Source organism: Sardina pilchardus, chromosome 6 (genome assembly GCF_963854185.1).
Source record: "Sardina pilchardus chromosome 6, fSarPil1.1, whole genome shotgun sequence".
NCBI classification, from domain to species: domain Eukaryota; kingdom Metazoa; phylum Chordata; class Actinopteri; order Clupeiformes; family Clupeidae; genus Sardina; species Sardina pilchardus.
Genome location: NC_084999.1, coordinates 25,778,152 through 25,792,501, shown reverse-complemented (window position 1 = coordinate 25,792,501; position 14,350 = coordinate 25,778,152). Strand labels below are relative to the sequence as shown.

The following is a 14,350-nucleotide window of genomic DNA, read 5'->3' as shown; positions in this document are numbered from 1 at the left end:
TCACAGACTTGTTATGACCTCTTTATGTTTTGATATTTTAGTGACTCAATTGTTGAATCGTTTGATAAATTATGTATTTTATTAAATGACATGCACACACAGCCATATAGGCTACAGTATCTTCCCCCTAGCATGATATATTAATTTCACATACACACACACACACACACACACACACACAGACACACAGACACACAGACACACACACACACACACACACACACACACACACACACACACACACACACACACACAGAGAGAGAGAGAGAGAGAGAGAGAGAGAGAGAGAGAGAGAGAGAGAGAGAGAGAGAGAGCCATGCTGCTTGCTGAAGTGGGCGTGACACCAATGTGAGTGACGGCAAAAAGATGAGCTAACTCCCTAACATTTCACAATGTTTCTGTTTCTTCCTCACATCGTAGTTTCGTTTCCTTTGGGGGGCGACCGGAGTTGGACTAATTATTCTGACCCGACTTTATTCAAGACTGTTGGACGTTTTACTCGACTGAAGCTCGGCAAAACGTTATCACAATGAGTGAATTGGTGTGCTGTTAAATGTCTGCGTTGTTGCGGTGATTTTATGCGAGGTAGGTTCTGCCTTTATCGCTAAAATATCAGCCTTTCGCTAATGGAAGGCATGGGTCGCGTTTGTTGCAATGTGTTAGAGTTTATTAAAGTTTTCTCTTAATTAAAATCTAATGTTATGACACAGATTTACGGATTTGTCTGATTGATTGCGTGTAGGCTATCTCTTGTGTACAGACACAGCTGCAACAGGCCACTCTGTGTCACAGCTTGGTCAGAATAAAGTGGCCGTAAAGACCTTTACATACTTAGCTCGTTTTCCTCCACACCAATGATTTAAAAGTATTTCCTTTAAAGCATTCATCACACAACATGTGGTAACTGGTAGGTCACATGAGTGGTATCAAAAAATCCGTTGTCTTTGAAATCGTATTTCCAGGTCGGGGAAGTAGTCTAGTCTACAAGGGACATGTTTGATGGGCGGGGCTCCGATGATGGTGCTCCCACGGGATCTTCTGCTCTGAAAATTCTGACTGTACACCGGGAGCTGCTCGTGGACCAGGTGAAAAACACCCAGTGTATCTTGGACAACCTCCTGTCTAGCGGGTTCGTTTGTAATGAGGATGTCGAAATCATACAGCGGTGCACCACTAAAACAGACCAGGTAGGCTTATATGAGGGGTATTCCAACTGCTGGATATCTTGCAATGTCATAGCCTACACTGAAATTACAGTCTATATTCCAGATCCATTTCCATTATTATGCCTTGTTGAAAATAGCATAGGGATCCATCCATAACCTTAAAAGTGAATAAGCATAGGAAAAAATGCCTTCTTTATCTTATCTGACACTTCTGCATGCAAGTTAACTTCTATGATGTGCACAGGTGCGTCACATTTTGGAATTGGTACAGAGCAAAGGGGAGGAGGCCTCTTCATATTTCATCCACATTCTCCATGAAGCCTATGATGCATACATTGACCTCAGACCCTGGTTCAAGGACATCGAATACAAACCTTCGGAATTTGTTCAGCAAATACCAGTGGTTAATACAGACCCGAGTAAGTTGAGGAATTCCTGTAAATGTAATATATATATATGATGTTTTTCACATCACAAAAAATGACAATTTATATTTGAATTATGTAATAATTGACCACACTTATTAACCTTTGTGACTCTCTTCACTGCAATAACAGATATGTTTAATTTCAGTAAGCAAGTACTGTGAGAAGCTGAGGCATGACCTGGGCTGTGACACCCGCTTCATCACCTCGTACTCCCAACGAGAGGAGACTCTGCTGGAGGACCTCTACACGGACACCCAGATGGAGATCCTCAACGACCGCAACGAGAGCCTGGGATACCTGGACAGCCTGGACGAGCTGTTAGGGGACAATGGCGTGTTCAACGAGGACGCAGAGACCATCTTTGTCACGGGAGATGCCGGTGTGGGCAAGTCCATGATGCTGCAGAAGCTCCAGAACCTCTGGTCCAAAAGGGAGCTGAACACCACCGCAAAGTTCTTCTTCAAGTTCCGCTGCCGAATGTTCAGCGCTTTTAAGGAGACAGACGAGATCTCTCTGAAGGATCTAATTTTCAAGCACAACTGCTACCCGGACATGGACCACGATAACGAGGTTTTCCGTTACATCCTGAGATTCCCAGAGACGGTCATATTCACCTTTGATGGCTACGATGAGATCCACAGCGACTTTGACCTGTCAAACGTCCCAGAGGTGGTCTCGCCTGAGGAAAGGACCCACCCACTGCTGGTTCTCATGAACCTGTTGTGTGGCAAACTGCTCAAAGGCTCCCTGAAGGTGCTGACAGCCCGCACTGGCACAGAGGTGCAGAACAAAGTTATCCGTAAGAGGGTCGTCCTCAGAGGCTTCTCTCCAGATCACCTGCAGAGGTACACAGCTCTGCACTTCCCTGACCGAGAGCACTTGGCTCTGGTCACCGTGCAGCTGGATGCGAGTCCCCATCTTGGCGGCCTCTGTTCAGTCCCCCTGTTCTGCTGGATTATCTTCAAGAGCTTCAAGCACCTCCAGTCGGTGTATGACGACTTTGAGCTGCCGGGTTCCTGCTTGACCCTCACCAGTGTCTTTCTCCTTCTGTCGGAGGTCTTCCTCAGTCGCTCCTCACCTCCGGGCCTGCTGAAGAGGAGCACCAGGTGCACGGCTGACACCTTCCAGACGGGCAGCAGTATGTTGGCAGCCTTTGCCCGCCTGGCCCTCTTGGGCATGGTGGAGAACAGATTTGTGTTCCAGCAGGAGGACGTGATGTCTTGCGGATTGGAGGAGGATGATTTGCAGATTGGGTACCTCAGGCCGGTCAGCCATTACGATGCCTGTGGAAGTCCAGCTACCTTCGAGTTTCTCCACGTTACCTTGCAGTCCTTCCTGGCTGCTTTTTCTTTGGTGCTGGACAAGAACTCTGAGCCCACAGAGATTCTGAAGTTTTTCGCCCAGTGTGAGTACAGAAAGAGTTACCGCTTCCCATGTGTGTCCTGTCTGGGCAAGTCTCGTCCGAGAGACAAGGATCCCTTTCAGAACAACGAGCATCTGCAGTTCATCAACCTGTTCCTGTGCGGCCTCCTGTCAAAGCGAAACACGGCTCTGCTGGAGCATCTGGCGCCGCCGCTGTCCCTGAAGAAGAAGCGAGCCGTGCTCAAGTCCTACCTGTCCAACAGTGTGAAGCTGCACCTGCGCAGTCTTCCCCGCTTCAAGTCGGAGAAGGAGGGAACCAAGATTCACGGCATGTCCAACTTCCTGTGGATGGTGCGCTGCATCTTTGAGACAAACAGTGAGGACGTGGCTCGTCTGACTGCCAAGGGGATATCGGCAGACCACCTCAAGCTGGCCTTCTGTAACATCTACTCAGCCGACTGCAGCGCTCTCAACTTTGTGCTGCATCATCACCGCAAGGGCCTTGGAGTGGACATGGACAACAATAACATCAGTGACTATGGAGTGAAGCAGCTGAGGCCAAGCTTCAGAAAAATGACGGTGGTGCGGTGAGGAACTAGGACAGAACTATTTGTGAGAGATATCGGTTAACACTGTACTTGAATAGTCTGCCCGAAGACAGACCATCTGTTAAGATTCAAATTCAGTATGTGAAATTGTTGTTGAGCAACAAATCCATGACCAAACCTAATCCAACTCCTAATCTTAATGTTAACCAAAAAATGAAGTTAACAGAGTGTCAATAGGTAGTTTGTTGATAATATGAACATCTGTAGATAGTCTGTGGGCGGATTATCCAAGTGAAGTGTGACCAGAATGTCTATTATTGCGACTGATATTGCGATTGTGGTTTGAGTGATGCTGGTAAAGGATATCACTGTAATTCGGCCATAGGAACGAGAACAGAAATTACTTAATACGTTTAAAACGTGACGATGAGACTAATTAAGATAACATAAAATATGTCCAAAGATGAAAATTAATTACCATACATGTATATGAATTATTTTCAAATATAGCCACGTCTGATGAGTTAGTTAGCATGCAGAGCAGCTGGTTGCTAGCTGGACAATTGCAATCTTTGAGAATTGCTTATTGCATTCATTCAAATTGTGATTCATCTTTCAGCCCCAATGGGGATTTGTTGTCAGTCTGATGTACATTGCACACCCAATTAGTTTTTTCTTAATGCTGCTTTATAAAGGGTAGGTGTCATGTTTTAAAACATTGGTGGCAAACCTTTACATGATATTGATGGTAGGTTTTGGCTTGGCTCATTGGTCATGGCTTATTTTAATCAGCACTCAATACCACCCCATAGCGCAGAAAACAGTTTTTCTTGTGCATGCAACTTCAAGAACTTATATTTTAGCTTGCATTGGCTGGTAATGGTGTAGCATTGTTGTGTTGTGTTTAGGCCTTTTTAATATATGTATGTACATGATTGCATATTTTATTCAGCTTTACATGCTAATCATATTAAAAATGACTTTTGAACTTGTATTTTCTTTTCCTTTTTAGGCTGTGTGTCAATCAGATCACAGACAGCAGCATTGAGGTTCTTGCAGAGGAGCTGATTCGGTACAAAGTAGTCAAAGTTCTGGGGTGAGACGTCGTGAACGTAGCCAGTCTAAAAAGTGTAACATAGAGGTCACTACATTGTTATGACCCAACACTTACATCAACACTGATTGTTTACATTTACTTTTCCTCGTTAATAGGTTGTACAAAAACCAAATAACCGATAAAGGTGCCAAGCTGATTGCCCAGATCATTGAGGAGTGTCCTCGGATCCATACAGTAAAGTAGGTTTTTCAGCCATTTATACTTCATGACATGACTTAACCATTATGTTGTAGCTCCTGTTAGTGCTGTGGAATAGAGTCTTATTTGGCTGTGTTTGAATTGACTTGATTGTTTAATCGTGTTTGTGATTCCTTGCACTTCCACATTTTAAAAAGCACATGGAAAGATTGGTAGGATTAACCTGTATTATGACCTCTCAAAGGCTTGGCCTCAACAAAATCACTGGCATCGGTGGAAAGTACCTAGCCTCTGCGATAAAAAAGAGCAAGTCCATATTTGACGTAGGGTAAGGCATCTTTGTCAATCACTGAATTATTATTTTTATACTGCTCACACTGGAATGAGAATAATGGGTGAATGAGTGATTATGTTTTAGCTGTTATATTTTTAAATACCATAACGAAGCATTTGAATAAATCATAGCATAATGCCATAGGCATGTTTATGTAATCCTAACAATGCATGTCCATATACAGTACGTTAATGAAGAGATTTGGTCGTAATTGTATGTGTGTATTGTGCATGTTTATTAAGTGTGTCCTGGTTTTCAGCATGTGGGGAAACACCATTGGGGATGAGGGAGCAGAGGCCTTCGCTGAGGCTTTGAAGAATCACACAAGCCTAACCAACCTCAGGTGAGTGCTGTCCCCTCAAGCTCTCATTCAGCTTTCAGATGTCTCTGAGCAACACTTGGTCAGTACACTTGCTATTATGCCCCTTTGAGTCCTGCTAGATGTTTTAATGTCACAATGTTGATTGTATAGAGTCTTCTAGGTAACTGATTGTATAGTGTGTATCCTGCCGAAAAAATAGCCTGATCAGTTTAAAGTGGTTTGCTGGTTGACCAGCTTGTTAACCAGCTTGTTTGACCACCCTATGATGCAAACAGCAAAACTGTTTCAAAAACATAACTTCAACTGGTTTACCCAGCTTACGATGGTAATTCAGCGTTTGGTTTTTAGCTGAAGTTCCTGGTCTTACAGTAAATTGCTGGGATAACTGGCCATGCCAGCTTATGTTGGTCATTCAAATAAACCAGCATGACCATTTTACACCAACAATGTCAAGCTTAGCAGGCTGGTCACCAGCATGACCATCTTACATCAGCTGTATCCCACATGACAAGCTAGTCACACCAGCTTGACCAGCTTCCTCAGATGGTCTCGTCGTCATCATGTGAACCTTGTGGTCCAGTCAGGTACACCAGCAAAGACCAGCCAGAGCTGGAAGAAAACTAGGAAAAACCAGCTAAAACCAGCTAAAACCCATCTACCACCATTACAGTAGCTAGCTGGTGCTGTTTTTTTCTTCAGCAGGGTAGATTTAGTGTCTAGAGATCATGAATATGTGAGCAATCATACTTGCACAAAGATTGCTCAAGAGCTACACAATGTGAGTGGGATAAAAGCCTCAAGTTTATTTAGTCTGCAGTTGGTACCTGAGAACTGTCTTTGTACAGTATTTAACATTAAATAAGAGGAGGATAAGGCAACCTTATGCAAGATCACAGACAGATTCTGCTAAAACCACAAGTCTGGTGCCCAGTCAGATGAATGTGTTTCTTCCACCTCGTAGCCTCTCTGCTAATGGAATCACTGGGCAAGGAGGGAGGTGCATCGCTAAAATGCTGGCAGAGAACTCCAGCCTTCACATCTTCTGGTAGGGGATTTCATTTTCATTTTGTGTGTGTACGCAAAGGGTTCAAATCTGTTCTGTTTCACTGCACATTTATTATATTGTTGTAGCCTAATATAATATTCAGTATTCATTATTGAATGCTTACAGCTGGAATGATTGTCCCTGTTTTCTACAAGAACAGCATGTTTGAAGGGGCACTGCACTAGTATGACTTATAATTCCAATACTAAGGTGTACATTTTCACTGTTTCACCGAGTGATATCTTCTACAATGTGGATTTTCTGTTCTTTCCCATCAATTCAGATCACGATGAGGATGTAACTTTTGCAGTATATGCGATGTGTGATTTCTGTTTCACACAGAAATATTCTCTGGAGTATCCAAGTTGTTCTTGTGACCATGGAACTGAAAACTCAAGAGCTACTGTAACTCATGAGTGCAGTTTCTCTGTTTCTAGGCTGATTGGGAACAACATTTCAGATGAAGCAGCATCTGATCTTTCAGAGGCCATCAAGATGAACAAAGGACTCACTCACGTCATGTAAGAACTCTCACAGCCCCCTACTCAAGACTACCTTTTCAATCATAGCCTACTACTGTGCAACCACAAAGTTTTCGGACCCCTTCACGTTTTCCACATTTTGTTATGTTTCAGACTTAAAAATGGTGATTTTTTTGTTTTCTCATCAATCTACACACAAATGCTCCAACACAAAAACAACAAAAAAAAATCAAGTGTTTGGAGTGTTTTGTGAATTTCTAAAACATAAAAGACTATTCCATTTACAGAAGTATACAGACCACCTGGAGTCCACCTGTGCTTAAAATTAATTCCCTGGACAATATTAGGAAAGGCAGACATCTCTTTATATAAGGTCTTATAGTTGATAGTGTATGTCAGAGTGAAAACCAAGCCACAAGGTTGAGAAAATTGCCTGTAGACCTGTGAGACATTTGAGAATGATGGAGGCTACCGGGCTCTTGGGCACTTTCAATGCTGCAGAATTGTTTTGTAACCTTGCCCAGATCTGTCTTCACAGTAAAAACTATGCTACATATTTTAAATTCCACAGGTTAATTGATAACCAGTTCACTGTGAGCGGAGCCAGACTCTTGGCAGAGGGCCTGTCTCATAACACAACTCTAAAGGAGATCAAGTGAGTATCTGACTGACACTTCAGTGACAGACTAAATGCTCACCAGTCAAGTTTTGCCCCAATTAAGACATAGGTTGTCCTTATGGTATTCCATATATCATGTGGTAGTTTATGTGTGTTATCACTGTTATCTCTAATAAAATAACTGTAGAGCCTTGTAGAACTGACCTGGCTATCACCAGACTAAGCTCAATCTTTTGAGATTGAACATTTGTCTGGGGAGTCTGCACTGTATTTCTTCTGCACAAGAGGAATGATCAATGGGCATAGTTCAAATTACTCTGTACGTTTGGAAAGTCCTTCAGCCAATCAGACCAATGATCTGGGTGCGCCTGGTGGATAAGCCAGTTTGCAATTGGTTCCAGCAAACGTGGACAGGAGGCAGGGAAGATAAATGTGCAGGTTTCCAGCCTGAGCAGCAGGACAAAATCAAGTAGCCGGCAGATTGGGATGGATTTAGCCAGTCTATTGTAGAACTACTTGACATTGTGAAAACCTTGTCCCTATTGTCTATTCATCTTCCTACTACTTCGATAGTTGTGTAATTAACTACTAATAACTACACTTGTAACTTGTAGTTGAATTAGACTGAGTAGATAGTTGTCCTAGTGAATAATTTATGTTTCCTGTAAATCTCATGCAGCCTGAAGGGAAACCTGGTCTCGGAGGAGGAAGAGAAAGAGTTTGTCGCTGAACCAAGGCTTCGCTTCAGCTGAGTACCACAGACCACATCAGCACACGGAGATCAACTGGCAAAGGGGCAGGCCGGCTGACCACACCTCGCCCACAGTATCAGTTCATGCTGTGAAGAAAACACTTTTGTATGCTCGTAGGGTCGGCTTCCTGTACACGGATTAAGCCTAGTCCTAGGCTAAATATGTACTTTATGATTGGATACACATGTGAAAAGCTTGATTGATTGGATGTGTAATTGAATCAAACATGCCTTCAGTGATGTGTTGCATTTGTGCTTGCGTCATTGTTGTGCACTTTGCACTTTTAGCTTTATATCTTTCTGTTACTCTTACCAGTGGAGCATGTTTTTCCTGCTATTCTGCCAGTATTCTGTGAAAAATGTCAGTCATGAAAATAAACACACCCAGACATATATACAGTATATAATAAGGATTCAAAATTGTGCTTCAAAAGATTTTGCTCTTTTAATTTCATATATCTGTACATAATTTTATACACGAATGGAATGTTATGACAAAAAATCTGAATATTAAAAAACAAACAAACAAACAAACCAACCAACAAACAAACAGAAAAACCATGATAATCTTGGCATGTCTCTGGAGTACCTTGGGGTGGGTATGTGCATCCAGTAGAAACTTAATAATATCCATCTCTCTTACATTACAAACCACACTCTTAACACCCAAGAGTCACTGCATGATTCAAACGCACCTGAACATAACCTGAAACGCTGCTAGGCCTGGCTCCAGTCTCACAAGCTTGACCACATCAAGTATCGTCACACCTGAAGTTATGTGGGGAATTGCAATGATAACTGCACTGAACAGGTAGACTGGTAGATAGTCATCAATCCTACTGGATTGAATTGGGCTCAGATCCAGCACAGTCTTCCACAGACAAACCGCGGGAGCATAAACATACACATGGAACAGTCATAAACACACACGCACACAAAAGCAAGGTTTAATTTGACTCTAGTCACATATTCAGTTCACGTCTAGCACAAAGGTGCTCTCATCTAAACTGAGCTTCAAAAGGCCATTAGGGTATGCTGGTCATGGGATGGGATGGGATGGGATGGAATGGGGTTACAGGGGAGGTTGGGGGAGGGGGATGAGAGCATTGTGTGGGATGGGGGGGGGGGCTGTGTTTTGTTAATATCACGGGCCTCAGAGAAGATGCTATAGGGAGAAGAGCCTTCACAGCCCTGGCCAAACTGGCAATTTGTGAATCATTTAATCTGATGCCACTTGAAGTGGGTATCCCTGTAGAATAGCTTTAAGATAAGTTAGTTAAAACTTGTGAATAGGATTTACATGCGAGTAGCCTACTGAGCCTACTCTTTAAGCCCATTCGAATTTATATTAATATGTCTGAAGGAGCAACAGTGTGAGATTTAAGACAAACAAATGGACAGAAATGGTTACTCCTCCTCAAACTTGGCACACATATTTGGTAAATCTGGGCCTAATTGAGCACCAGGGGGTCTCAAAAGTGACAAAAGAGAACATTCATTGCAGGAGATCTCTGATTGTGCTTCTTTCTGCACAGCTCTCTGGCTCATCTCTCCATAGAGAAACCTATATGCAGCTGTTATAGCTGCTATATTATGGCACTAAAATGTTTATTTTCTATTAATTATTAATATCTAAGGGCTGTAAAACACTTTGCCTAGGCTGAATTGGCTGTTGGTTACACCCGTCAGCAGTAGCCACTTGATCAGCTGATTATCAGCAATAAACCACATCAGCATTACTAGCCAGAAACATACACACTCGATAACAATCTCAAGAAAAACAATCAAATGACAACATGCCTCTTATTATAAGCACAGGTTGATTGTGAGTGTCACATTCTATTCAAAGCTCTTGTTGGATTTCCTCAGTAGCTGGTTGGACCACTCATAATTTGCCCTTTAATGAAACGGTTGGAGAGGGATCATTTCTACCGAAGTTAGCAGCGAATCTTCAGAAAGCTCTCGCACCCTTTTGGAGGAAATGCACAAGCCCTTTTTGCCTATGATTAAATTGCAGGAGAAGGGGCTGCATTAAATCATATTCAAAACATTGATGAAAAATAATCAAAGTAGACATGGCCTCTTATGCACAGACACACAACATGGGAGACATTGAAAATTCAGGACTGAAAGCTGACATTACATATGACACAGCTTTAGTTTGTGTGAAAACATGGAAGAGGACACATGTACATTCTATTGACAGTTCAACTCAACTCCATTGTATTCAAAGATCCAATATGTGGTTTCTGTTGTCAGAAAAAAATCTAGACAATTGTTAGGACAGGATAGGGGACATGGTAGGACAAGATAGGTCACATGGTAGGACAGGATAGGTCACATGGTAGGACAGGATAGGTCACATGGTAAAGACATGATAGATCACATGGTAGGACAGGATAGGTCACATGGTAGGACAGGATAGGTCACATGGTAGGACAGGATAGGTCACATGGTAGGACAAGATAGGTCACATGGTAGGACAGGATAGGTCAGGATAGGTCACATGGTAGGACAGGATAGGTCACATGGTAGGGAGAGCACAGACTGACAGACAGGTCACCGGTGATGTCTCTACCTGTGGCTAATTGCGTAAAGGCAGTGTACCTGTCCTGACTCCTGACATCACAGAAGACAAGCTTTAGTTTAGAGCCTCTGTAGGGGCAGAGGGCTACAGTGGCCCTCCAGAAGGAAAACCTGTAGCACTGTTTTGTCACCTTCGGTTGGGATTTATACATGCAACCAAAAACTTGACTCAGACCTCCAAAAGAGCTGACCGTCATTTGCACTTGGCCACTGGGCTGTCAGGCCGACCCCGCCAGCAGGCAAGTGCCCTTTCTCTGGGAGCTGACCTATGCCATGCTGCTGACACATACACACAGTCCACCCATACACACTAGGTCCTGCTGTCACAAATTCACATCACGTAGGGAAAGTGTGTGGGAGGTTCGGTTTAGTGGTTTCTTTCCGTTCCATTTGTCTCGTTTATGTTACAGACGGGGAGGGCTCTTAGCTAAACTGTGAAAACCCCATCGGCCAGCCATGGCTTCAACAGCGGCTCTCTGGGATTTTCCGTAACACAGCATGTCCTTCTCTGGGCAGGAACATGTTTATTCCAACGTCCATACTGACTCCTGGTGGTGTACTGTAGTTCAGAGGCGTTCCCCAAGCACAAGATTTAGTGGCCTGGACAAGGTTACTCAGCTGACCCACTAAATACATCAGCTAAATGAATGTAACCCAGACTAAACCGTAAAGCTCCTAAAAGAAGGACCCTATGAGTTCTTCCTCCTATATTAGGGGGTTTACCACTTACTCAGAGGTCCTGGAATGCCCACAGGGCTAAACATATAATAAACAGATGTTCTATCTGAACTGTGACATAAATGTAATTATTGAGTTGTTTGTTTATTGATTTAACCATTTCTTCCAAAACAAAATCTACATTCTGACACGTCCTTTACATCTTCAGGCAGAAAGGCAGCCAACGGCAAAACCCTGTCCTCTGCCGGTCTTATCTCCAGTTTGTTTAACCACAGCTGGGATGACGTCACAGTGGTCACTGAACCAGGGTCAACCTGAGGCCATCACGCTCTGCGACCCACTCAAGTGAACCGTCCACATTCAGGAGCCTCACACGCTGTGTGTGCATGTTGGTGAGCACCACCTCTCCTTAGCTGCTACCCAGACCCCACACTGCGGCACAGGCGCACTCCTAATGCCCACCTTAACATTTGAAATCAGCTGATAGTGAATAAAATTGGCTGGTGCTCATTGCATCATCATTGCTTTGAATCTGAATGCATTTGAATGGCACTTGCTCCAGGTGACTAGCGTGTATATGAATTGATGGGGTGACCACTCCGCTTGGTTCTTGATTGAGTATGGTACCCTTTGATTCACTACAGGACTTTGTGTTTCAATAAAATGGACAAAAATAACACGGAGCTCAGCATGAACAAGACCCTTGTAACGCAAAAGATTGAGATTAAATCAATAATTCTATGTTGAATTAAGGCCCAAATCAGCTCGACTTGTATAACAGATAGGTATAATTAATATTATATGTCTATATATATAAAAACAAACACACACGCACACACGCTAGGTGATTGCATAACTCCTGGTAATCATGTCAGAGAGGAGAGTGACCGGAGAGAGAGAAGCCTGCCAGAGAGACAGACGGAGACAGAGAGAGAGAAAGAGAGAGAGAAAGAGAGAGAGAGAGAGAGAGAAAGAGAGGGAGAGAGCAAGCCAATATTACAATTTTACCATCCAACAGATATGGAAAGAGAGCAAAAGAAAGAGAGGAGTGGGGACAGGGGAGAAAGAGAGAGAGAGAGAGAGAGAGAGAGAGAGAGAGAGAGAGAGAGAGTGAGCGATGGCACCATCTGTCTTTTGTCAGCTCATTTGTGGAAGTGAAGATGGGGCACTTATTAATCTTCACATGTCAGAGAAAGGGAAGGAAATACAGAGAGAGAAAGAGAGAGAGAGAGTGGGCTGTGATAGGTGGGCGAGCGCTGTGGGGGCGGCGGCTAACATTCAGCCATGACTCTGCCTCCTCTGACATCATGCGCGCAGAGGACTTGTGGGACAGAGGCTGACTCCAAGGCTGGGCACGAGCATGTGCTGCAGCCTCCCCAGCGCTAGAGCAGTTACCCCCCGTTACCCCAGCCCGTAGGGTAGAGGTCAAGGGTCAAAGGTCAGCCACAGCAGCAGCAGCAGCAGCTCAAGCCCTGTGGACATGACATGAAGGCACTGGCAGACACGGCTGGGGTCACCGCGGAGGAGGCGGAGGAGGAAGAAGAGGAAGACTCCTTTCCCTCTGCTGCCATACCCCCTCTGTTAACCCCCTTTCCCATCAACACCACACTCTTGAGTGACAGTCCAGGTGTACAATCAGGCGGGAGAAGTCTCAGATAGAGGCGGAGCGGCCAGTCACAGTGGCTCTGTCCGTGAGGTGAGGTCAGCGAGAGGCCCGTCTCTGACTGGCTGAGGGTGGCACTTCAAAAACAAAAGCCAAATCAGATCTGTAGTGGTGGTGGTGGTGGTGGTCACGGTGGATGGGGGACTGGTTGGTTCCTTTTCTCAGATCAACTGCTGTGCAGAAGAGATGTTTCATGTCACTCCGTTGGGGAGCGAGACAATAAGATGCCCAATCTGATCAGAGTTTGACCAGGCTCTATGACGTCATATCAGAAAGGATAGAGAGAGCGAGAGAGAGAAGGAGAGAGAGAGAGAGAGAGAGAGCAGGAGTCCAACAGCATAGACAGGTATGTGTGTTTGTTTCCCTGAAAAATTACGAGAGAGTTTTTTGGCACAGAGGAAGGTGGGAGGTTGTTCTTACAGTGACGAGAGAGAAAGAGTGAGAGAGAGAGAGAGAGAGAGAGAGATGGATAGAGAGAGTTTGCTACAGAAGAGAGGAGTAGAGGGTGGAGACAGACTCCACCTCGGCCAGTTAGACGGCTGTGATCACAGTGCCCGGCAGTCTCAGCGGGGCCGTCGGCCAGGGGGAGAGGGATTCACATTGCTGTCTGTTGCAGGAGCAGAGCACTCGTGCTACACCAGGAAGAACCGGACCTAGGACAGGGAACAAACCCAACAAAGACATCAACAAACGAACACGATTCCTATTGAAAAACGCACAGAAAAACACAAAAGAACTGTCGGGTGCCCGTGGAGAAAGAAGAAGTAAGTAGCAGGCCCCAGGTTTCTAAAGCGCTGTGGCTTCCTGGTTTCTGCAGGGACTTTTTTTATGCAACCTAGTTCCTCTTTCTCCCTGCCCATGTGATAGATAGATAGATAGATAGATAGATAGATATAGATAGAGAGATAGATAGACAGATAGATAGATAGATAGATAGATAGATAGATAGATAGATAGATAGATAGATAGAGCAGATGTGAGTGGAGGGCTGGTGAGGACCCAGAGGTCTGTGCTGCCATTGGTCAGGTTCACCTGTGCTCCTATGCTCACCTGTGCTCACCTGTGCTCCTCAGTCAGAGGGGTGCTCTGGACACGAGCGGTTCACCTCGAA

General features: G+C 44.3%; 2 protein-coding genes across 3 annotated transcripts in view; one reads left to right on the top strand and one right to left on the bottom strand.

Moving 5' to 3' along the window:
- Positions 1 to 375: 375 nt before the first annotated feature.
- Positions 376 to 8,851, top strand: nod1 (nucleotide-binding oligomerization domain containing 1). The gene is made up of 12 exons (XM_062539219.1): positions 376 to 585; positions 963 to 1,187; positions 1,411 to 1,585; positions 1,740 to 3,543; positions 4,517 to 4,600; positions 4,717 to 4,800; positions 5,004 to 5,087; positions 5,353 to 5,436; positions 6,377 to 6,460; positions 6,898 to 6,981; positions 7,514 to 7,597; positions 8,241 to 8,851. The coding sequence occupies exons 2-12, from the start codon at positions 993 to 995 to the stop codon at positions 8,311 to 8,313; spliced, it is 2,835 nt and encodes a 944-aa protein (XP_062395203.1). The 5' UTR covers positions 376 to 585; positions 963 to 992; the 3' UTR covers positions 8,314 to 8,851.
- The window catches only part of znrf2b (zinc and ring finger 2b), a 97,649-nt gene continuing 92,031 nt past the window's right edge, over positions 8,733 to 14,350 (bottom strand). Inside the window, exons 4-5 of one of the 2 annotated variants that reach the window (XM_062539220.1) lie at positions 14,290 to 14,350; positions 8,733 to 13,892 (exon numbers count right to left, since the gene is read on the bottom strand). The exon at positions 14,290 to 14,350 is cut by the window's right edge and continues 16 nt beyond it. In XM_062539220.1, coding sequence (XP_062395204.1) covers positions 14,309 to 14,350 — 42 coding nt within the window. In that variant the 3' untranslated portion in view covers positions 8,733 to 13,892; positions 14,290 to 14,308. The remainder of the gene's footprint in view (positions 13,893 to 14,289) is intronic. The other variant, XM_062539221.1, reaches the window with a different exon arrangement.

What these genes read in the sequence shown, in the direction of transcription:
- nod1 (XM_062539219.1), top strand. Translation starts at nt 993, where the DNA reads ATGTTTGATGGGCGGGGCTCCGATGATGGTGCTCCCACGGGATCTTCT. An exon ending in AGTGGTTAATACAGACCCGA is followed by an intron (nt 1,586 to 1,739) that starts GTAAGTTGAGGA and finishes GTTTAATTTCAG; the next exon opens with TAAGCAAGTACTGTGAGAAG. An exon ending in ACAAGCCTAACCAACCTCAG is followed by an intron (nt 5,437 to 6,376) that starts GTGAGTGCTGTC and finishes TCCACCTCGTAG; the next exon opens with CCTCTCTGCTAATGGAATCA.